This window comes from Oncorhynchus mykiss, chromosome 15 (genome assembly GCF_057628025.1).
Source record: "Oncorhynchus mykiss isolate SJ-2025 chromosome 15, ASM5762802v1, whole genome shotgun sequence".
Lineage (NCBI taxonomy): Eukaryota > Metazoa > Chordata > Actinopteri > Salmoniformes > Salmonidae > Oncorhynchus > Oncorhynchus mykiss.
In genome coordinates, this window is record NC_143036.1 from 5103747 (window position 1) to 5127814 (window position 24068).

Here is a 24068-nt window from a genome sequence, read left to right on the forward strand (position 1 = left end):
TGACAGTACAGTAGGCGTGGGGGACAGGGGACAGGGATGACACTACAGTAGGCATGGGGGACAGGGGACAGGGATGACAGTAAGCGTGGGGGACAGGGGACAGGGATGACAGTAGGCATGGGGGACAGGGGACAGGGATGACAGTAGGCGTGGGGGACAGGGGACAGGGATGACAGTAGGCGTGGGGGACAGGGGACAGGGATGACACTACAGTAGGCATGGGGGACAGGGGACAGGGATGACAGTAGGCCTGGGGGAAATGGGGCAGGGATGACAGTAGGCATGGGGGACAGGGGACAGGGATGACAGTAGGCGTGGGGGACAGGGGACAGAGATGACAGTAGGCGTGGGGGACAGGGGACAGGGATGACAGTAGGCGTGGGGGACTCACCCAGAAGTGTGCGTGGCAGTTGACCACCATGGTGCGTTCGATCAGCTCGTCAGGACACTCCAGGAGATGGTGACCAGAGACCACGCCAGCGTTGTTTATCAACATGTCCACGTTGCCCACCTCCCGACGCACCTTCTCCGCCGTGGAGTACACACTCTCCCGCTTGCCCACGTCACAAACGTACGTGTACACCTGAGGCTTGAACGGAAGCACCTCCTCTAGCCCTCCTATTGCTCCTGGATAGAGGGAGGGAGGAAGAGACAGGGAGTGAGAATAAACCACAGTACATCACTGGAAGCCAAGACAGTCAAATCATAAATAGACAGTCCAAATCAGAATAAGGTAATAACACATTTAAAATTCAAGCCATGGAATAAATAACTTTTCTTTTCAAGTTTATGGACAAGTCAGACCCTTTAACTGCCATGCAACAGTTCTGAAACATTATTTTATAGCTCGTGAGCACTTTGTGTGTGTGGTGGTGGCGGGTCAAACATGAGCCTGTACACTTTCGCCCCTATAGGCAATGACCGGGTAGGCTACTAGCACAGACAAACCGCGAAGGGACCGAGAGTGAGGACTTTAACAGGGAGCTGCCCCGAGGCGAGCGCACCGTACCCACGCCTAGTTTACCGACTGAAGTTCTCCTCGGAATGATGCTCATCGAGGCTGCAGCAAATGTGCTCTTATATTCTAATACACGGAGTCGACAGTAAATAGGCTAGTTGGCTTTTTAAAAAAACACCCTCATTATTAAAAAAGCTTGTTATTACGATTTTGCGATCAATAGAATAACACCTAGGTTGACCCGTCTGACCAGACAATATTTGATCGTATATTTGATCAAGTATAATGAGCCTAAAGAATCGCGTTGCAAAAAAAAATCGGATGAGAGATATTTTCAGGCAACTCACCTTCTTTGGCCATCGGAGATTCACTGTCCAGCTCCCGGTAGATTTCCCTCACCAACTCCGCGGTCTCCTCGTTGCTTTTGCTGTTGATGTCCCATAGCACCAGTACAGCCCGTCTTCTAGCGAACTCCTTGGCGAACAGCCGACCCAGACCGCTTCCAGCCCCGGTGATCACACACACCTGTCCCGCTACACTCTTCTCCTTCGGCCGCACCACCCATTTTGCCCCGGCGGTAACAAAAGCCCAGAGCACTTTCAAGATGACCACGAAAAATTCCGCAAAAATGACCATAGTGTTCATCATCTTGAACGCGATGGCAATGAGCAAGATAATGAGAGAACCGAGATAATATTGTATAGAAAGCGCACACCGTTGTGCTTTACTGTGGTTTAAATGAGTTATTGCAGCCAAAGTTGTGATAAATAAGTAAACTAATATTGTTCGTGTTGTTTATGAAACAAACGGTCTGAATAGAATAGAGGTCTACTAGACTGATTTCCTTATTTTTTAAAAATAAATTACTCTACTCCAAGACAGCAAAAGAATGCAGAAATTGACTGAATCAATGAATGCTAGGCTCAACAAATGATTTTTTTTAAACTTGTTGCTGATTTTGTCAAGTTGCTTCCCGATTCTCGCAAACAGTCCCAGTTGTCGCAAGTGCGCATAGAAATAAGTAAGTACGGAGTTGCGTGTAGACACTGCCACTGTGTTGCGCCCTTCCGTCCGTTGCAGTGACAGTCCTGCAGTGCTCTCATAACAGAACAGCGGCTCGTGCGCTTTTTAACCACTGCCTATCAATGGACCCCAATAGGACGAGGGCGGCTGCGCCTGACAGAAATAGAAGAGTGGCTTATCTTTAGTAAAATGAAAGGCGCGTAGTGGAAACCGGAGACTGAATGGAACAGTAGCTCTCTTGTGCCACCTGTAGGACTTTAGGAAGTGTTGTCAGAGGAATTAAAACCGAGGGAAAATGTATTACGAAATTGTCTTCCTTTTTCTTTAGTAATTAAATAAAACAACATTCCGACTTTGGAAAGATAACCGAACTGTAAACGTCACACCTTTACAAAAGAGGTTATCACTGATGACGAGTGACCGTTTTTTTGTTTATTACATGAGTAGATTTAAAGTTATGAAACTTTATAAATTCAATTAAAATGTCATCAAATGTCTTGTAAAACCAGTCAACGTGTACATATCAATTGTAATTATATTCAATAAACATAGCCTATATATTTTTAAAAAATATTGTTTTTTATTGATAATGAGAAAGTAAGTAAGCTACAGTATATACAGGGTCAGTAGTTATATACAGGGTCAGTAGTTATATACAGGGACAGTAGTTATATACAGGGTCAGTAGTTATATACAGGGTCAGTAGTTATATACAGGGACAGTAGTTATATACAGGGTCAGTAGTTATATACAGGGACAGTAGTTATATACAGGGTCAGTAGTTATATACAGGGACAGTAGTTATATACAGGGTCAGTTGTTATATACAGGGACAGTAGTTATATACAGGGTCAGTAGTTATATACAGGGTCAGTAGTTATATACAGGGTCAGTAGTTATATACAGGGACAGTAGTTATATACAGGGTCAGTAGTTATATACAGGGACAGTAGTTATATACAGGGTCAGTAGTTATATACAGGGACAGTAGTTATATACAGGGTCAGTAGTTATATACAGGGACAGTAGTTATATACAGGGTCAGTAGTTATATACAGGGACAGTAGTTATATACAGGGTCAGTAGTTATATACAGGGACAGTAGTTATATACAGGGTCAGTAGTTATATACAGGGTCAGTAGTTATATACAGGGTCAGTAGTTATATACAGGGACAGTAGTTATATACAGGGTCAGTAGTTATATACAGGGTCAGTAGTTATATACAGTGTCAGTAGCTATATACAGGGACAGTTCCAGGATCAGTAGTTATATACAGGGTCAGTAGTTATATACAGGGTCAGTAGTTATATACAGGGTCAGTAGTTATATACAGGGTCAGTAGTTATATACAGGGTCAGTAGTTATATACAGGGACAGTAGTTATATACAGTGTCAGTAGTTATATACAGTGTCAGTAGCTATATACAGGGACAGTTCCAGGATCAGTAGTTATATACAGGGACAGTAGTTATATACAGGGTCAGTAGTTATATACAGGGTCAGTTGTTATATACAGGGACAGTTCCAGGGTCAGTAGCTATATACAGGGTCAGTAGTTATATACAGGGTCAGTAGTTATATACAGGGACAGTTCCAGGGTCAGTAGTTATATACAGGGTCAGTAGTTATATACAGGGACAGTTCCAGGGTCAGTAGCTATATACAGGGTCAGTAGTTATATACAGGGTCAGTAGTTATATACAGGGTCAGTTGTTATATACAGGGACAGTTCCAGGGTCAGTAGCTATATACAGGGTCAGTAGCTATATTCATGGTCAGTAGTTATATACAGGGTCAGTAGTTATATACAGGGTCAGTAGTTATATACAGGGACAGTAGTTATATACAGGGTCAGTTGTTTTATACAGGGTCAGTAGTTATATACAGGGTCAGTAGTTATATACAGGGTCAGTTGTTTTATACAGGGTCAGTAGTTATATACAGGGTCAGTAGTTATATACAGGGTCAGTTGTTTTATACAGGGTCAGTAGTTATATACAGGGTCAGTAGTTATATACAGGGTCAGTTGTTATATACAGGGTCAGTTGTTATATACAGGGTCAGTAGCTATATACAGGGTCAGTAGTTATATACAGGGACAGTTCCAGGGTCAGTAGTTATATACAGGGACAGTTCCAGGGTCAGTAGTTATATACAGGGACAGTTTCAGGGTCAGTTGTTATATACAGGGTCAGTAGTTATATACAGGGACAGTTCCAGGGTCAGTAGTTATATACAGGGACAGTTCCAGAGTCAGTAGTTATGTACAGGGACAGTTGTTATATACAGGGACCGTTCCAGGGTCAGTAGTTATATACAGGGTCAGTAGTTATATACAGGGACAGTAGTTATATACAGGGACAGTTCCAGGGTCAGTAGTTATATACAGGGTCAGTTCCAGGGTCAGTAGTTATATACAGGGTCAGTAGCTGTATACAGGGTCAGTAGTTATATACAGGGTCAGTAGTTATATACAGGGTCAGTTGTTATATACAGGGACAGTTCCATGGTCAGTAGTTATAAACAGGGTCAGTAGTTATATACAGGGTCAGTAGTTATATACAGGGTCAGTTGTTATATACAGGGTCAGTAGTTATTTACAGGGTCAGTTCCAGGGTCAGTAGTTATATACAGGGTCAGTAGCTATGTACAGGGTCTGTAGTTATATACAGGGACAGTTCCAGGGTCAGTAGCTATATACAGGGTCAGTAGTTATATACAGGGTCAGTAGTTATATACAGGGTCAGTAGTTATATACATGGACAGTTCCAGGGTCAGTTGCTATATACAGGGACAGTTCCAGGGTCAGTAGTTATATACAGGGTCAGTAGTTATATACAGGGTCAGTAGGTATATACATGGACAGTTCCAGGGTCAGTTGCTATATACATGGACAGTTCCAGGGTCAGTTGCTATATACATGGACAGTTCCAGGGTCAGTTGCTATATACAGGGACAGTTCCAGGGTCAGTAGTTATATACAGGGTCAGTAGCTATATACAGCGTCAGTAGTTATATACAGGGTCTGTAGTTATTTACAGGGTTAGTAGTTATATACAGGGTCAGTAGTTATATACAGGGTCTGTAGCTATATACAGGGACAGTTCCAGGGTCAGTAGCTATATACAGGGTCAGTAGTTATATACAGGGTCAGTTCCAGGGTCAGTAGTTATATACAGGGTCAGTAGTTATATACAGGGTCAGTTCCAGGGTCAGTTGTTATATACAGGGACAGTTCCAGGGTCAGTAGTTATATACAGGGACAGTTCCAGGGTCTGTAGATATATACAGGGACAGTTCCAGGGTCTGTAGTTATATACAGGGACAGTTCCAGGGTCAGTAGTTATATACAGGGTCAGTAGTTATATACAGGGTCAGTAGTTATATACAGGGTCTGTAGTTATATACAGGGACAGTTCCAGGGTCTGTAGTTATATACAGGGACAGTTCCAGGGTCAGTAGTTATATACAGGGTCAGTAGTTATATACAGGGACAGTTCCAGGGTCAGTAGTTATATACAGGGACAGTTCCAGGGTCAGTAGTTATATACAGGGTCAGTTCCAGGGTCAGTAGTTATATACAGGGTCAGTAGTTATATACAGGGTCAGTTCCAGGGTCAGTAGTTATATACAGGGACAGTTCCAGGGTCAGTAGTTATATACAGGGTCAGTTCCAGGGTCAGTAGTTATATACAGGGTCAGTAGTTATATACAGGGTCAGTTCCAGGGTCAGTTGTTATATACAGGGACAGTTCCAGGGTCAGTAGCTCTTATTTATTTATTTTTCTTCTTGGGCCTCTATAACTATATCTATTGTTTTTATTTTTGTTGTTGTTGTGTGATTTGGATTAATCCCCTCTACCTCACGGAAACCCACTAATCTACTGACGGAACGCAAGAGTTGGCTAATAACAGACCTCCATCCTATGCTAGCTTGCTCCTATGCTAGCTTGCTCCCGATTTAGCTGTCTAAATCGCTGTGACCCCCAACCAACCTCTCCACTCACTGGACCCTTTTGATCACTCGACTGAGCATGCCTCTCCTTAATGTCAATATGCCTTGTCCATTGCTGTTCTGGTTAGTGTTTATTGGCTTATTTCACTGTAGAGCCTCTAGTCCTGCTCATTATACCTTATCCAACCTATTAGTTCCACCACCCACACATGCAATGACATCTCCTGGTTTCAATGATGTTTCTAGCGACAATATCTCTCTCTTCATCACTCAATACCTAGGTTTACCTCCACTGTATTCACATCCTACCTTACCTTTGTCTGTACTTTATACCTTGATGCTATTTTATCGCCCCCAGAAACCTCCTTTTACTCTCTGTTCCAGACGTTCTAAACGACCAATTCTTATTGCTTTTAGCCGCACCCTTATTCTACTCCTACTCTGTTCCTCTGGCGATGTAGAGGTGAATCCAGGCCCTGCAGTGCCTAGCTCCACTCCTATTCCCCAAGCGCTCTCTTTTGACGACTTCTGTAACCGTAATAGCCTTGGTTTCATGCATGTTAACATTAGAAGCCTCCTCCCTAAGTTTGTTCTATTCACTGCTTTAGCACACCCGGATGTTCTAGCTGTGTCTGAATCCTGGCTTAGGAAGACCACCAAAAACTCAGACATTTTAATTCCAAACTACAACATTTTCAGACAAGATAGAACTGCCAAAGGGGCGGCGTTGCAATCTACTGCAAAGATAGCCTGCAGAGTTCTGTCCTACTATCCAGGTCTGTACCCAAACAATTTGAACTTCTACTTTTAAAAATCCACCTCTCTAAAAACAAGTCTCTCACTGTTGCCGCCTGCTATAGACCACCCTCTGCCCCCAGCTGTGCTCTGGACACCATATGTGAACTGATTGCCCCATATCTATCTTCAGAGCTTGTGCTGCTAGGCGACCTAAACTGGAACATGCTTAACACCCCAGTCATCCTACAATCTAAACTTGATGCCCTCAACCTCACACAAATTATCAATGAACCTACCAGGTACCTCCCCAAAGCCTTAAACACGGGCACCCTCATAGATATCATCCTAACCAACTTGCCCTCTAAATACACCTCTGCTGTTTTCAACCAAGATCTCAGCGATCACTGCCTCATTGCCTGCATCCGTAATGGGTCAGCGGTCAAACGACCTCCACTCATCACTGTAAAACGCTCCCTGAAACACTTCAGCGAGCAGGCCTTTCTAATCGACCTGGCCGGGGTATCCTGGAAGGATATTGATCTCATCCCGTCAGTAGAGGATGCCTGGATATTTTTTTTAAATGCCTTCCTAACCATCTTAAATAAACATGCCCCATTCAAGAAATTTAGAACCAGGAACAGATATAGCCCTTGGTTCTCCCCAGACCTGACTGCCCTTAACCAACACAAAAACATCCTATGGCGTTCTGCATTAGCATCGAACAACCCCCGTGATATGCAGCTGTTCAGGAAAGCTAGAAACCATTATACACAGGCAGTTAGAAAAGCCAAGGCTAGCTTTTTCAAGCAGAAATTTGCTTCCTGCAACACTAACTCAAAAAAGTTCTGGGACACTGTAAAGTCCATGGAGAATAAGAACACCTCCTCCCAGCTGCCCACTGCACTGAAGATAGAAAACACTGTCACCACTGATAAATCCACCATAATTGAGAATTTCAATAAGCATTTTTCTACGGCTGGCCATGCTTTCCACCTGGCTACTCCTACCCCGGTCAACAGCACTGCACCCCCCACAACAACTCGCCCAAGCCTTCCCCATTTCTCCTTCTCCCAAATCTGCTCAGCTGATGTTCTGAATGAGCTGCAAAATCTGGACCCCTACAAATCAGCCGGGCTAGACAATCTGGACCCTTTCTTTCTAAAATTATCTGCCAAAATTGTTGCCACCCCTATTACTAGCCTGTTCAACCTCTCTTTCGTGTCGTCTGAGATTCCCAAAGATTGGAAAGCAGCTGCGGTCATCCCCCTCTTCAAAGGGGGTGACACTCTTGACCCAAACTGCTACAGACCTATATCTATCCTACCATGCCTTTCTAAGGTCTTCGAAAGCCAAGTCAACAAACAGATTACCGACCATTTCGAATCTCACCATACCTTCTCTGCTATGCAATCTGGTTTCAGAGCTGGTCATGGGTGCACCTCAGCCACGCTCAAGGTCCTAAATGATATCTTAACCGCCATCGATTAGAAACATTACTGTGCAGCCGTATTCATTGATCTGGCCAAGGCTTTCGACTCTGTCAATCACCACATCCTCATCGGCAGACTCGACAGCCTTGGTTTCTCAAATGATTGCCTCGCCTGGTTCACCAACTACTTCTCTGATAGAGTTCAGTGTGTCAAATCGGAGGGTCTGCTGTCCGATCCTCTGGCAGTCTCTATGGGGGTGCCACAGGGTTCAATTCTTGGACCGACTCTCTTCTCTGTATACATCAATGAGGTCGCTCTTGCTGCTGGTGATTCTCTGATCCACCTCTACGCAGACGACACCATTCTGTATACTTCTGGCCCTTCTTTGGACACAGTGTTAACAACCCTCCAGGCAAGCTTCAATGCCATACAACTCTCCTTCCGTGGCCTCCAATTGCTCTTAAATACAAGTAAAACTAAATGCATGCTCTTCAACCAATCACTACCTGTACCTACCCGCCTGTCCAACATCACTACTCTGGACGGCTCTGACTTAGAATACGTGGACAACTACAAATACTTAGGTGTCTGGTTAGACTGTAAACTCTCCTTCCAGACCCATATCAAACATCTCCAATCCAAAGTTAAATCTAGAATTGGCTTCCTATTTCGCAACAAAGCATCCTTCACTCATGCTGCCAAACATACCCTTGTAAAACTGACCATCCTACCAATCCTCGACTTTGGTGATGTAATTTACAAAATAGCCTCCAATACCCTACTCAACAAATTGGATGCAGTCTATCACAGTGCAATCCGTTTTGTCACCAAAGCCCCATATACTACCCACCATTGCGACCTGTACGCTCTCGTTGGCTGGCCCTCGCTTCATACTCGTCGCCAAACCCACTGGCTCCAGGTCCCCCCTTATCTCAGCTCGCTGTTCACCATTGCATCTCCCACCTGTAGCACACGCTCCAGCAGGTATATCTCTCTAGTCACCCCCAAAACCAATTCTTTCTTTGGCCGCCTCTCCTTCCAGTTCTCTGCTACCAATGACTGGAACGAACTACAAAAATCTCTGAAACTGGAAACACTTATCTCCCTCACTAGCTTTAAGCACCAACTGTCAGAGCAGCTCACAGATTACTGCACCTGTACATAGCCCACCTATAATTTAGCCCAAACAACTACCTCTTTCCCTACTGTATTTAATTAATTTATTAATTTTGCTCCTTTGCACCCCATTATTTTTATTTCTACTTTGCACATTCTCCCATTGCAAATCTACCATTCCAGTGTTTTACTTGCTATATTGTATTTACTTTGCCACCATGGCCTTTTTGCCTTTACCTCCCTTATCTCACCTCATTTGCTCACATCGTATATAGACTTGTTTCTACTGTATTATTGACTGTATGTTTGTTTTACTCCATGTGTAACTCTGTGTCGTTGTATGTGTCGAACTGCTTTGCTTTATCTTGGCCAGGTCGCAGTTGTAAATGAGAACTTGTTCTCAACTTGCCTACCTGGTTAAATAAAGGTGAAATAAAAAATAAAATAAATAAATACAGGGTCAGTAGTTATATACAGGGTCAGTAGTTATATACAGGGTCAGTAGCTATATACAGGGTCAGTAGCTATATACAGGGACAGTTCCAGGGTCAGTAGTTATATACAGGGACAGTAGCTATATACAGGGACAGTAGCTATATACAGGGTCAGTAGTTATATACAGGGTCAGTAGCTATATACAGGGTCAGTAGCTATATACAGGGTCAGTAGTTATATACAGGGTCAGTAGCTATATACAGGGACAGTTCCAGGGTCTGTAGTTATATACAGGGACAGTTCCAGGGTCAGTTGTTATATACAGGGTCAGTAGCTATATACAGGGTCAGTAGTTATATACAGGGACAGTTCCAGGGTCTGTAGTTATATACAGGGTCAGTAGTTATATACAGGGTCAGTAGCTATATACAGGGACAGTAGTTATATACAGGGTCAGTAGTTATATACAGGGACAGTTCCAGGGTCTGTAGTTATATCCAGGGTCAGTAGTTATATACAGGGTCAGTAGCTATATACAGGGACAGTAGTTATATACAGGGTCAGTAGTTATATACAGGGACAGTTCCAGGGTCTGTAGTTATATCCAGGGTCAGTAGTTATATACAGGGTCAGTAGCTATATACAGGGTCAGTTGTTATATACAGGGTCAGTAGCTATATACAGGGTCAGTAGTTATATACAGGGTCAGTAGTTATATACAGGGACAGTTCCAGGGTCTGTAGTTATATACAGGGACAGTTCCAGGGTCAGTAGTTATATACAGGGTCAGTAGCTATATACAGGGACAGTTCCAGGGTCAGTTGTTATATACAGGGTCAGTAGCTATATACAGGGACAGTTCCAGGGTCAGTTGTTATATACAGGGTCAGTTCCAGGGTCAGTAGCTATATACAGGGTCAGTAGCTATATACAGGGTCAGTAGTTATATACAGGGACAGTTCCAGGGTCAGTTGTTATATACAGGGTCAGTTCCAGGGTCAGTAGCTATATACAGGGTCAGTAGCTATATACAGGGACAGTTCCAGGGTCAGTAGTTATATACAGGGTCAGTAGTTATATACAGGGTCAGTAGCTATATACAGGGTCTGTTGTTATATACAGGGACATTACCAGGGTCAGTAGCTATATACAGGGTCAGTAGTTATATACAGGGTCAGTAGTTATATACAGGGACAGTTCCAGGGTCAGTAGTTATATACAGGGTCAGTAGTTATATTCATGGTCAGTAGTTATATACAGGGTCAGTTGTTATATACAGGGTCAGTAGTTATATACAGGGTCAGTAGATATATACAGGGACAGTTCCAGGGTCAGTAGTTATATACAGGGTCAGTAGTTATATACAGGGTCAGTAGCTATATACAGTGTCAGTAGTTATATACAGGGTCAGTAGCTATATACAGTGTCAGTAGTTATATACAGGGTCAGTAGCTATATACAGTGTCAATAGTTATATACAGGGTCAGTAGCTATATACAGGGTCAGTAGCTATATACCCGGTCTGTAGTTATATACAGGGTCAGTAGTTATAGACAGGGTCAGTAGTTATATACAGGGTCAGTTGTTATATACAGGGTCAGTAGTTATATACAGGGTCAGTTGTTATATACAGTGTCAGTAGTTATATACAGGGTCAGTTCCAGGGTCAGTAGTTATATACAGGGTCAGTTCCAGGGTCAGTAGTTATATACAGGGACAGTTCCCGGGTCAGTGTCAATACTATATTTCCAATGAGCAGGGATACTAGAGTGGTAGGGGTAGATCTGTAAAGGCAAAACGTGACTATGCATCAGGATGTATAATCAACGGAGTAGCAGCAGTTTATTCGATGATTGTATGTGAGTGTAAATGTATAGAAATGTCAATGCAGTTAGTCTGTGTAGCCATTTTGTCATCTATTTATCAGTCCTATGACTTGGGGGTAGAAGCTGTTCAGGAGAATGTTTTTTTGTACGGAAAAAAAAAGAAGAATGTTTTGGTAATGTAACTTTTTTGTTGTACTGTCAAATCTCAGAAACACAGCGAAACATCAAAGATACGTTTAACGTAGAAGGGGGGGGGGGGGGGGTTCACAGTTGAAGTGTACCTATGGTAAAAATGGTACAGACCTCTACATGCTTTGTAAGTAGGAGACACTGCAAAATCGGCAGTGTATCAAATACTTGTTCTCCCCACTGTATATATAGTGGTGGAAAAACTACCCAATTGTCATTATTTGAGTAAAATTAAAGAAATAGAAAATGACTTAAGTGAAAGTCACCCAGTAAAATACTACTTGAGTAAAAGTCTGAATGTATTTGGTTTGAAATACACGTAAGTATCAGTAGTAAAAGTACAAAAAAATAAAAAATTCCTTACAGGTTGCCAGGGGCCACTTCCACACTCATACTCATTTAGGCTTGCCAAAACAAAATGGGTGGATTACTTATTGACTGAAGACTTTTTTTTTTTTTTTTTTACATTTCTACAAACAAAATTCCACTTTGACATTATGGACTATTGTGCGTAGATCAGTGACACACAATCTAAATGTAATCAATTTAAGCTGTAACACAAGAAAATGTGAAAAAAAGTAAAGGGGCTTGAATACTTTCTGAAGGCACTGTAGCTCGCTAGCTCCCAGACTGAAATGAGATAAATATCTGTTTTCGAGTGCACTTGAAATACGCAGCAAAATAGCACCACCCAATGGTGGGCATGTGCAATGTGGATGCATTGGGATATCAGATATGGAGAATGATAAATAGCCCGTAGGATTATAGAAAAATGTGTTGGGAAATCGTTTGAGTTTCGAATACTAAATGTTTAGTGCATGTGCGTATATTTAGGTGGTTTAAACTTTCCCACTAACCTTCTACAAGTTGACGGTGCCAAAATATTGCCAATCCGTTCAAGAACACCCATCACAAATTGACTGCGGTCAAGTGAGCCAAACACTCGCAAAACGCGGTCAAGCCATCCGCTCTTCAGGGTCCTCCTGATTTTTTTTTTTTTTTGCGCGAATACACAGCACTTTACGGTATTGGTTGTTTTCTGATCGGAAAATGGATACACGCAAACGCACTGACAGAGAAATCATTCGAAACAGTTTGAAGCACACTAATGTAATATTCCGTAATCAAAATTATACCAAATGGTTAATTTTTATTTTATGTGCGGGGTACAGTGATGGATTGTTTATGTGATGGATTGTTAGTACTACATTGATATTGATTTCTGCAGCACAAAAAAATAATTAAATAACTACATTTTTTTGGGGGGGGGGGGGGGGGATCTATCCACACATTCTTTATCTTTAGTTATTATTTTTTAAAGATGTTATATAACAGTGAACTTTGAGGACCACTATGTAAAAAAAAGAAAATAAGAAAAAAAGAAAAAAGAACTGGACAAATGTGTAAGTATTTTGTTTGTTATATTTATATGTGCAGCTAGTGGATCATGAATCCAGTGTGATGGTCATTGTTTACCATGCGATGTCCATATTATGCCAGCTCCATAATTGGGAAGATTATTATTATGTTCTTTTAGAGTGAACTTTGAGGGATCCTAACTCTATATTAACACAGTAAAAATGGATGGTGAACATTTAGCCACATGTCTGCATGAATTAATGCATTCATTAAAATCCCACCAAGTTCACTGTAATATAAAGGGGCTCCTGAGGGGCGCAGCGGTCTAAGGCTCTGCATCTCAGTGCTAGAGGCGTCGCTACAGACCCTGGTTTGATTCCAGGCTGTATCACAGCGGTCTAAGGCTCTGCATCTCAGTGCTAGAGGCGTCGCTACAGACCCTGGTTTGATTCCAGGCTGTATCACAGCGGTCTAAGGCACTGCATCTCAGTGCTAAAGGCGTCGCTACAGACCCTGGTTTGATTCCAGGCTGTATCACAGCGGTCTAAGGCACTGCATCTCAGTGCTAGAGGCGTCGCTACAGACCCTGGTTTGATTCCAGGCTGTATCACAGCGGTCTAAGGTCACTGCATCTCAGTGCTAGAGGCGTCACTTCAGACCATGGTTTGATTCCAGGCTGTATCACAGCGGTCTAGGGCACTGCATCTCAGTGCTAGAGGCGTCACTACAGACCATGGTTTGATTCCAGGCTGTATCACAGCGGTCTAGGGCACTGCATCTCAGTGTTAGAGGCGTCACTACAGACCCTGGTTTGATTCCAGGCTGTATCACATGCGGCCGTGATTGGGAGTCCCATAGGGTGGCACACAATTGGCCCAGCGCCATCCGGGTTACGGTTTAGGCCGTCATTGTAAATAAGCATTTGTTCTTAACCGTCTTGCCTAGTTATATAAAGGTTAAAAAGAAAAGTAAACCGTTTTTTCCGTGGTTGTATATTTGGATAATATGGGCATGTTATGCTTTACAAGGTTAATGACACACAATTAGTGATGTACTAGTTGCATGCATCTCAAACAAAGTTTACCAAAAAATTTTACAGTGATATATATATATTTTTTTTACATACATTACCAGTCAATAGTTTGGACACCTACTCATTCAAAGATTTTTCTTTCATTTTTTTACAAATTTCTACCTTGTAAAATAGTAGTGAAGACATCAAAACTATGAAATAACTTAAATGGAACTAAAAAAGTGTTAAACGAATCAAAATATATTTTATATTTGAGATTCTTCCAAGTAGCCACCCTTTGGCTTGATGACAGCTTTGCACACACTAGGCTTCTCTCAACCAGCTTCATGAGGTAGTCACCTGGAATGCATTTCAATTAACAGGTGTGCCTTTCTTAAAAGTTCATTTGTGGAATTTATTTCCTTGTGTTTGAGCCAATCAGTTGTGTTGCAACAAGGTAGGGGTGATATACAGAAAATAGCCCTATTTGGTAAAAGACAAAGTCCATATTATGGCAAGTACATTTCAAGAAATTTGAAAGTTTCTTCAAGTGCAGTCACAAAAACCATCAAGTGCTGTGATGAAACTGGCTCTCATGAGAACCACCACAGGAGAGGAAGACCCAGAGTTACCTCTGATGCAGAGGATAAGTTCATTAGAGTTAACTGCACGTCAGATTGCAGCCCAAATAAATGCTTCACAGTGTTCAAGTAACAGACACATCTCAACATCAACTGTTCAGAGGAGACTGCATGAATCAGGCCTTCATGGTCGAATTGCTGCAATGAAACCACTACTAAAGGACACCAATAAGAAGAAGTGACTTGCTTGGGCCAAGAAACACGAGCAATGGACATTAGACCGGTGGAAATCTGTCCTTTGGTTGATGAGTCCAAATTTGAGATATTTGGTTCCAACCGCTGTGTCTTTGTGAGATGCAGAGTAGGTGAACAGATGATCTCTGCATGTGTGGGGCCCACCGTGAAGCATGGAGGAGGAGGTGTGATGGTGCTTTGCTGGGGACACTGTCTGTGATTTATTTAGAATTCAAGGCAAACTTAACCAGCATGGCTACCACAGCATTCTGCAGTGATGCTCCAACCCATCTGGTTTGGGCTTAGTTGGACTATCAAATCGGAGGGTCTGTTGTCCGGACCTCTGGCAGTCTCTATGGGGGTGCCACAGGGTTCAATTCTTGGACCGACTCTCTTCTCTGTATACATCAATGATGTCGCTCTTGCTGCTGGTGAGTCTCTGATCCACCTCTACGCAGACGACACCTTTCTGTATACTTCTGGCCCTTCTTTAGACACTATGTTAACAACCCTCCAGGCAAGCTTCAATGCCATACAACTCTCCTTCCGTGGCCTCCAATTGCTCTTAAATACAAGTAAAACTAAATGCATGCTCTTCAACCGATCGCTGCCTGCACCTGCCCGCCCATCCAGCATCACTACTCTGGACGGCTCCGACTTAGAATACGTGGACAACTGCAAATACCTAGGTGTCTTGTTAGACTGTAAACTCTCCTTCCAGACGCACATTAATCATCTCCCAACCAAAATTACATCTAGAATTGGCTTCCTATTTCGCAACAAAGCATCCTTCACTCATGCTGCCAAACATACCCTTGTAAAACTGACCATCCTACCAATCCTCGACTTCGGCGATGTCATTTACACAATAGCCTCCAATACCCTGCTCAACAAATTGGATGCAGTCTATCACAGTGCCACCCGTTTTGTCACCAAAGCCCCATATACTACCCACCATTGCGACCTGTACACTCTCGTTGGCTAGCCCTCGCTTCATACTCGTCGCCAAACCCACTGGCTCCATGTCATCTACAAGATCCTGCTAGGTAAAGTCCCCCCTTATCTCAGCTCGCTGGTCACCATAGCATCACCCACCTGTAGCATGCGCTCCAGCAGGTATAGCTCTCTGGTCACCCCCAAAACCAATTATTTCTTTGGCCGCCTCTCCTTCCAGTTCTCTGCTGCCAATGACTGGAACAAACTACAAAAATCTCTGAAACTGGAAACACTTATCTCCCTCACTAGCTTTAAGCACCAGCTGTCAGAGCAGCTCACAGATTACTGCACCTGTACATAGTCCATCTATAATTTAGCCCAAACAACTACCTCTTTCTCTACTGTATTTATTTATTTTATTTATTTATTTATTTTGCTCCTTTGCACCCCATTATTTTTATTTCTACTATGCACATTCTTCCACTGCAAATCTACCATTCCAGTGTTTTACTTGCTATATTGTATTTACTTTGCCACCATGGCCTTTTTTTGCCTTTACCTCCCTTATCTCACCTCATTTGCTCACATTGTATATAGACTTGTTTCTACTGTATTATTGACTGTATGTTTGTTTTACTCCATGTGTCGTTGTAGGTGTCGAACTGCTTTGCTTTATCTTGGCCAGGTCGCAATTGTAAATGAGAACTTGTTCTCAACTTGCCTACCTGGTTAAATAAAGGTGAAATAAAATAAAAATAAAACATAATATATATATATATATATATATATATATGTTTTTCGACAGGACAATGACCCAACACACCTCTAGGCTGTGTAAGGGCTATTTGTCCAAGGAGAGTGATGGAGTGCTGCATCAGATGACGTGGCCTCCACAATCACCCGACTTCAACCAAATTGAGATGGTTTGGGATGAGTTGGACTGCAGAGTGAAGGAAAAGCAGTCAACAAGTGCTCAGCGTATGTGGGAACTCCTTCAAGACTGTTGGAAAACCATTCCAGTTGACTACCTCATGAAGCTGGTTGAGAGAATGCAAAGTGTGTGCAAAGATGTCATCGAGGCAAAGGGTGGCTACTTCGAAGAATCTCAAATATAAAATATTTTTTGATTTGTTTAACACTTTTATGCTTACGACATGTGTTATTTCATAGTTTTGTTGTATGCAACTATGCAACTCCTATCTATCTTCTGATAATTTCCTAGATGAATTCTTTCCAAATATACCAAGTTTGAATGTCAGAATCATGTAATTACACATGAATAGAATGTAGATTGACAGGTAAGGGTGCTCTCGAGTGGCTAGATGTTCTTTACCATTCGGCCATCAGATTTGCCACCAATGCTCCTTATAGGACAAATCACTGCACTCTGTACTCTTCTGTAAACTGGTCATCTCTGTATACCCGTCGCAAGACCCACTGGTTGATGCTTATTTATGAAACCCTCTTAGGCCTTACTCCCCCTATCTGAGATATCTACTGCAGCCCTCATCCTCCACATACAACACCCGTTCTGCCAGTCACATTCTGTTAAAGGTTCCCAAAGCACACATCACTGGGTCACTCCTCTTTTCAGTTCGCTGCAGCTAGCGACTGGAACCAGCTGCAACAAACACTCAAACTGGACAGTTTTATCTCAATCTCTTCATTCAAAGTCTCAATCATGGACACTCTTACTGACAGTTGTGGCTGCTTTGCGTGATGTATTGTTGTCTCTACCTTCTTGACCTTTGTGCTGTTGTCTGTGACCATTAATGTTTGTACCCTGATTTGTGCTTCTACAGTGTTGTGCTGCTGCCATGTTGTGTTGCTACCATGTTGTTGTCATGTTGTGTTGCTACCATGCTGTGTTGTCATGTGTTGCTGCCATGCTATGTTGTCGTCTTTAGGTCTCTCTTTATGTAGTGTTGTGTTGTCTCTCTTGTCATGATGTGTGTTTTGTCCTATATTTTTATTTTATTGATTTGTATTTTTAATCCTAGCCCCCACAGGAGGCCTTTTGCATTTCGGTAGACCGTCATTGTAAATAAGAATTTGTTCTTAACTAACTTGTCAAGTTAAATAAAGGTTAAATTAAAAAATATATATTTAATTTTTTTTAGGCCCTAACAGTTCGTGTGCACCGTTTCTCATGTTGAGTTTGCCCCACCAAGATTTACGTGCTAAAATCGCCACTTTATGGTAGACACTGTGAGATTAGCTGCAAAAGCAAATTCTTCTCAGGCAGTTTAATAGACAGCGACTGGGGTCCTACAAGCTTTTAACTCACGCATGCGCATGAAAGAAAGTCTCTTTCTCGGTGGACACAATGGCGGACGCAGAGTGAGTGATTTCTGCTCTGCAAGAATCTATGTCCATCTACTAATTTCACAAATATCCAACGTTATTTGTCATTTAGTTAGTTATCGTCAACTATAGAACATATTTGTCGTGTCGGTAGTGTGGAGTGGCGTTTTTTACTTTACGATATTTTTGTTGATTTTGTTGACTCGGTACTGGATGCGGTTAGAAACATGCCCGTCTTGCACATGTTTTTACTTCTATGCGATGCGTGGCTCGTAGTATTACTTGCATATTGCCAATGAGGTACATAGTATATTTTCTGAGTATTTCGCAGTTTGAGCTCCACAATATCACAAAGTAGACTTTGCGTCTGTCTTCGCCCGGCGAAGACAAACAGGCCAGTTTCGCAACAATGTTTGGTCCGTTAAATTACTATTCCTCAGTCAGTCACTTCCATCCATCTTAAACTATTTTCTCCCTTACTCTAAACAAAGTGTCGCATCTGTTGCAGAAAGAAGGTTCCGGCGGTCCCTGAGAGCCTTTTGAAAAGGCGGAAGGCCTTCGCCACCATGAAGACCATGCGCATCAAGAAGATGCTTGCCGAAAAAAAAGTAAGTTTGAACTAACCAAAGTACTAACCTAACTAGCAGGCTTCCCTGTTTAATTTTACAATGCATATAATCTCCCCTTAAAATGTAGTTGATGTACTGCTAAGAACTGTCTGGTTGTTGGGGGGGGTGGGGTGTATAATATCCACCCATTGTCATTCAAACCGTATAACTGCAACGTGGTTAATGATGCTCAATTTTTTCCCCATCTTATCGACTCTGGTGAAACCAGTCTGAAAAATAAGCCAATTTGTCTGAAACCACATAGAAATGTCCTAAATAATCATTGCCGGCTGTAACATTGAAACTGCATTGTTGGTTAACGGCTTGTAAATATACATTCCACTGTAAGGTCTCCTCCTCCTGTTGTATTTGATGCATGTGACAAATAAAATGTATTTGATCTGTTTTAAACATAGCATCCTTATGTACAGTGCTGGGTGAATGCCCTACAACCAGCTAAAAAAAATTTTTTTGTTCATACTGTGAAGTTAACTAGAGGGGTTACCCAGCTGTGATGTTCTGCTCTGAATCATAGTTGATGCGTTGTATCCCCAGACTCGTAAGGTGACCAGGAAACTGATCTACAAGAGGGCTGAGAAGTACCACAAGGAGTACAGGGAGATGTACCGTCGTGAGATCCGCATGGGGCGGACAGCCCGCAAGGTCGGGAACTTCTACGTCCCAGCTGAGCCCAAGTTGGCCTTCGTCATCAGGATCAGGGGGTATGTTTCCGTGGATTAGACTGCTAAATGTGTGTATTATCCCTGTTTTTGTCCGATTTCCATGTCTGTCTCGTACACCGTTACTCAGGTGCTGGGTAAAACATGGATGTGTTTAAGTCGTTACCTGGACATTGATTTTATTTGTTACATGGTGACCATGTCTTCTTCCTGTCATTTGAACTTCTACACCATGTGGTTAATGATGCTGAATTTTTTCCCCATCTTATCGACTCTGGTGAAACCAGTCTGAAAAAATAAGCCAATTTGTCTGAAACCACATTGAATGTAAACTAAAAGCTAACTGGAAAATTAAGACAAGTGATGTTGTGCTGAACATACCTAACACCGTACCCCCTCGACTCTTTTCTTACCCCCCCCCCCCTTTAGTATCAACGGTGTCAGCCCCAAGGTGCGCAAGGTCCTCCAGCTCATGCGTCTGCGTCAGATCTTCAACGGAGTGTTCGTCAAACTGAACAAGGCTTCCATCAACATGCTGAGGATCGCCGAGCCCTACATCGCTTGGGGGTAAGACTGACATCACTACCACGGTGTGTGTGTATTCACTAGGAAGCCAACGATCCGATGTAGGGAAGAGACTAGTCTGAATTGGCCAACAAGAAAGGCTCGTTTTCGTAGCGTAAACTTTTCGTGTTGCAAACAGGTTTGTACTAATGAATACACCCCGTGCTTTGATGTGGACAGCCCTGTTGAATTGAACAGTTGTGGTTTTGTGTTACTTGGCATTGATTTACGGTAGTGGTACAACCTGAATTCTGCTGCAGTGATTGTCTGGTATTTGTTTTTACACAATGTGGTTAATGATGCTCAACGTTTTTTCCCCGTCTTATCGACTCTGGTGAATCCAGTCTGAAAAAATAAGCCAATTTTATCTGAAACCACATTGATATTACTAAAGACGTGCCCAGTATGAAATGAACCAAATGCATTTGTTTTGGTTGGGTGCTGTAATTCTCACTGTTTCGTTGCCTGTTCTTGTTTCCCAGGTACCCCAACCTGAAGTCTGTGCGCGAGCTGATCTACAAGCGTGGCCATGGCAGGATGACCAAGCAGCGCATCGCCCTCACGGACAACGCCCTGGTCGAGAAGGCCCTGGGTACGCATTTACTTATATGGGACTGAATCGCTTCATAATGTTGGGAGGTCAAAGACTTTTCCCACACGTACACTTTAACATAGACTAGATAGTTAAAGACAATCCCTTTTTTGATGGGACAAATCTGCACTGTAATGATTGTCCTGTCGTTTCAAACGTCACAATGTGGTTAATGATGCTCAATTTTTTTCCCCATCTTATCGACTCTGGTGAATCCAGTCTGAAAAAGTATAAGCCAATTTGTCTGAAACCACATTGAGAAAACGACTGCGATCTGAAATGGCAGAATAGGCGACCGCATTTCGTGATTTGGGATATGGATTTTCCATTACTGTACACGAACCTGTTAGCCGTACGCTTTTCTCTACAATAATATCTGCTAAATTAACTGCATTTGGAAAGTATTCAGACCTCTTGACATTTCCTTATTTTGTTACTTTACAGCCTTATTCTAAAATTGATTAAATATTTTTTTCCCTTGGCAATCTACACACACTACACCACAATGAAAAAGTTCACAATTTTTTTTTATTGAAATTGCATTTTACATAAGTATTCAGACCCTTTACTCAGTACTTTGTTGAAGCACCTTTGGCCTAGATTACAGCCTCAAGTCGTCTTGGGTGTGACGCTACAATCTTGGCACACCTGTATTTGGGGAGTTTCTCTCATTTTTCTCTGCAGATCCTCTCAAGCTCTGTCAGGTTGGATGGAGAGCGTCGCTGCACAGCTATTTTCAGGTCTTTCCATAGCTGTTAGACTGTTCAAATCTGGTTTTGGATGGGGCTCTCAAAGACATTCAGAGGCATGTCCCAAAGCCACTACTACGTTGTCTTGGCTGTGTGGGTCGTTGTCCTGTTGGAAGGTGAACCTTCACCTCAGTCTGAGGTCCTGAGCGCTCTGGAGCAGGTTTTCCATTAAGGATCTCTCTGTACTTTGCTCCGTTCATCTTTCTCTCCATCCTGACTAGTCTCCCAAGTCCCCATCGCTGAAAAACATCCCCACATCATAATTGTACCACCACTATTGGTGGTAGAATTACCAGGGATGGTGCCAGGTTTCCTCCAGACGCGATGCTTGGCATTCAGGCCGAAGAGTTCAATCTTGCTTTCATCACACCAGAGAATCTTGTTTCTCATGGTCTGAGTCCTTCAGATGACTTTTGGGAAACTCCCAAGTAGGCTGTCGTGTGCCTCTTACTGAGGAGTGGCTTCCGTCTGGCCACTCTACCATAAAGGCCTGATTCCTGGAGTACTTCAGAGATGGTTGTCCTTCTGGAAGTTTCTCCTATCCCTACAGAGAAGCTATGTCGGGTTCTAGCTCTTCTCTTTGACGAAGGCCCTTCTCCCCCGATTGCTCCGCTTGGTCGGACGGCCAGCCCTAGTTAGTCTGGTTCGATGATTTTTTTTTCTCCCATTTCCCAGTTATGCCTGTACTCTTAAACATTCAACACTCTAGAAAGAGTTGCGATGAACAAAACTACTTCTCGGAGACCTACAGACAGATGATCTGACATGCACTGTCAACTTTGGGACCTTTTTTATAGACTGGTGTGGCCTTTTCCAAATCATGTCCAGTAAATAACTTTTACCACAGGTGGACTGGGAGGAAGTTATAGAAAATGTCTTCAGGGTGATCAATGGAAACAGGATGCACTTGAGCTCATAGCAAAGGTTCTGAATACTTATGAAAATAAGCTTATTTATTTTGTATTAAAATTGCGAATTTGCTTAACCTGTTTTCGCTTTGTCATTATGGGGCATTGTGTGTGTAGATTGCTGAGGATTTAAAAAAAAAAATCTAAATGTTTTTATCCATTTTAGAATAAGGCTGTAATGTAACACAATGTGGAATAAGTCAAGAGGTCTGAATACTTTCCGGAGCCACTGAATGTGATTTAATGGATAATCTCCTCACTCGAAAGGAAAGGGTTGGTCCATTATGTCTTTATCAATTTGAGTTTTTTGTTGTCATCCCTCAGCTCTTTGAATTGCAGATTGCCCTTTTAAACACACGTCCTCACTCTGTCCTCTGTCCTTGTCCCTCAGGTAAATACAGCATCATCTGTGTGGAAGACCTGATCCACGAGATCTACACAGTCGGGAAGAACTTCAAGCCTGCCAACAACTTCCTGTGGCCCTTCAAACTGTCCACACCCCGCGGCGGCATGAACAAGAAGACGACTCACTTTGTGGAGGGAGGCGACGCTGGAAACAGGGAGGACCAGATCAACAGACTCGTCAGGAGGATGAACTAGAGGTGACTCGTGATTTTTTTTTTTAAAGCAGTGTTTCCAACACTCGGTCCTCAGGGAACCCAGCCCCCATAGCGCTACACAGCTGATTCAAATAATCAACAAGCTTTGTATTGTCGGGGCTAACACCCAAAATGTTCACACGTTGGGAGTCCCAAGGACTGAGTTTGGGGGAAACGCCGGGGGACAGGGGTAGAGTTAAGGTGAGATGGGGAAACCTGTAGGTTTGTATCCCCCTATTCCTTATATAGTGCACTAGTTCAACCCATAAATAGTTCACTATATAGGGAATTGGAGTGCCATTTGGGACTTCTGGGGATGTGTGTGTCAGAGTAGGTGTGCTGATCTAGGATCGGTTGTCACTTTTACATGACGACCTGGTATTCGATCAATTCCTTCCACAAATATATAAGCATTGGATTGGAGGCTGTGGGTTAGATTAACGGCCATTTTTCCTTTCGCGTGAGGAGGGGAAGTGAACGTGGGTGCACTTTGGGACGAAGGAAAGATTATTGGGGCATACGACTGATGTCTGACAGGTGTTTTGGGATTTTGTTTGTGCCTTTTCGGTCCCTGATCTTGACTAGATGAAATGGTGCTGTCAAGGTTGGTGGTGACCACGGCCTTATCGGGTTTATGCCGGGGTTTTGTTCTCGATCACAACAATCTGAACGTTGTTTATGGGTATCTTTTTCAAGTCCCTAAGTGTCCAGTTTCTGTTTTTACACAACGTGGTTAATGATGCTGAACTTTTTTTTCCCCGTCTTATCGACTCTGGTGAAACCAGTCTGAAAAATGTAAGCCAATTTGTCTGAAACCACATTAAACTACTGGCACTTCGAGGATGTTCTCCCATCCACTTACTGAAATAAATGATTTTTTTTTTTTAGATGCTCAGTTCTAGTTTTGCTCAGTGCTGGAAAACATTAAAACATTGGTGACAATGGATCTCAAACTAAACCTTGGAAATGTGTTCGCTGTGAGGAAGAAATGTGTTTTCTGATATTCAAATTTCTTGTCTTCCAGGTTTTTCCCCAGAGGATGCTGTTGTCTGTTCAATAAACGTCAAAAGGAATTTATTGGTGTTGTCTCATTACTCTGGTGTCTATAATCTGTTTTTGTGTCGTATGTTGAACCTTCCCAAGTGGTTTCCTATTTAAAAACACACTGGACTCTACAGCAGTACTCTCCAAGCTTGTTGCTGGAGAGCTACGGTCCTGTGTGGTTTTTACTCCATCCCCATTTGTACCTAACCTGAACCTGTAGGGTGC

General features: G+C 42.7%; 2 protein-coding genes, 4 non-coding genes and 1 pseudogene across 7 annotated transcripts in view; 6 read left to right on the plus strand and 1 right to left on the minus strand.

Annotated features, from left to right (window-relative positions):
• LOC110490881 (retinol dehydrogenase 10-A) overlaps positions 1–2153 on the minus strand; it is a 29203-nt gene extending 27050 nt beyond the window's left edge. Inside the window, exons 1-2 of the mRNA XM_036945671.2 lie at positions 1306–2153; positions 392–627 (exon numbers count right to left, since the gene is read on the minus strand). Of these exons, the coding sequence (XP_036801566.1) occupies positions 392–627; positions 1306–1606 (537 nt within the window). The 5' untranslated portion in view covers positions 1607–2153. The remainder of the gene's footprint in view (positions 1–391; positions 628–1305) is intronic.
• Positions 2154–17986: 15833 nt separating this feature from the next.
• Positions 17987–23872, plus strand: rl7 (60S ribosomal protein L7). 2 transcript variants are annotated; one of them, NM_001165156.1, is given in 8 exon segments: positions 18103–18135; positions 18608–18708; positions 18710–18711; positions 19263–19429; positions 19817–19954; positions 20434–20543; positions 22592–22804; positions 23825–23864. In NM_001165156.1, coding segments are annotated over 7 exon segments (741 nt in total). In that variant the 5' UTR covers positions 18103–18121; the 3' UTR covers positions 22801–22804; positions 23825–23864.
• LOC118938976 (small nucleolar SNORD12/SNORD106) lies at positions 18881–18971 on the plus strand (annotated as a pseudogene).
• On the plus strand, positions 19619–19710 carry LOC118938975 (small nucleolar SNORD12/SNORD106). The gene has a single exon (XR_005036369.2). It is a non-coding gene; the product is annotated as a small nucleolar SNORD12/SNORD106 (small nucleolar RNA).
• Positions 20238–20332, plus strand: LOC118938973 (small nucleolar SNORD12/SNORD106). The gene has a single exon (XR_005036367.2). It is a non-coding gene; the product is annotated as a small nucleolar SNORD12/SNORD106 (small nucleolar RNA).
• LOC118938974 (small nucleolar SNORD12/SNORD106) lies at positions 20706–20800 on the plus strand. The gene has a single exon (XR_005036368.1). It is a non-coding gene; the product is annotated as a small nucleolar SNORD12/SNORD106 (small nucleolar RNA).
• LOC118938977 (small nucleolar SNORD12/SNORD106) lies at positions 23526–23621 on the plus strand. Its single transcript, XR_005036371.1, has one exon. It is a non-coding gene; the product is annotated as a small nucleolar SNORD12/SNORD106 (small nucleolar RNA).
• Positions 23873–24068: the final 196 nt, after the last annotated feature.

What these genes read in the sequence shown, in the direction of transcription:
- rl7 (XM_021562213.3), top strand. An exon ending in AGATGCTTGCCGAAAAAAAA is followed by an intron (nt 18,708 to 19,262) that starts GTAAGTTTGAAC and finishes TTGTATCCCCAG; the next exon opens with ACTCGTAAGGTGACCAGGAA. An exon ending in TTCGTCATCAGGATCAGGGG is followed by an intron (nt 19,430 to 19,816) that starts GTATGTTTCCGT and finishes CCCCCCCTTTAG; the next exon opens with TATCAACGGTGTCAGCCCCA.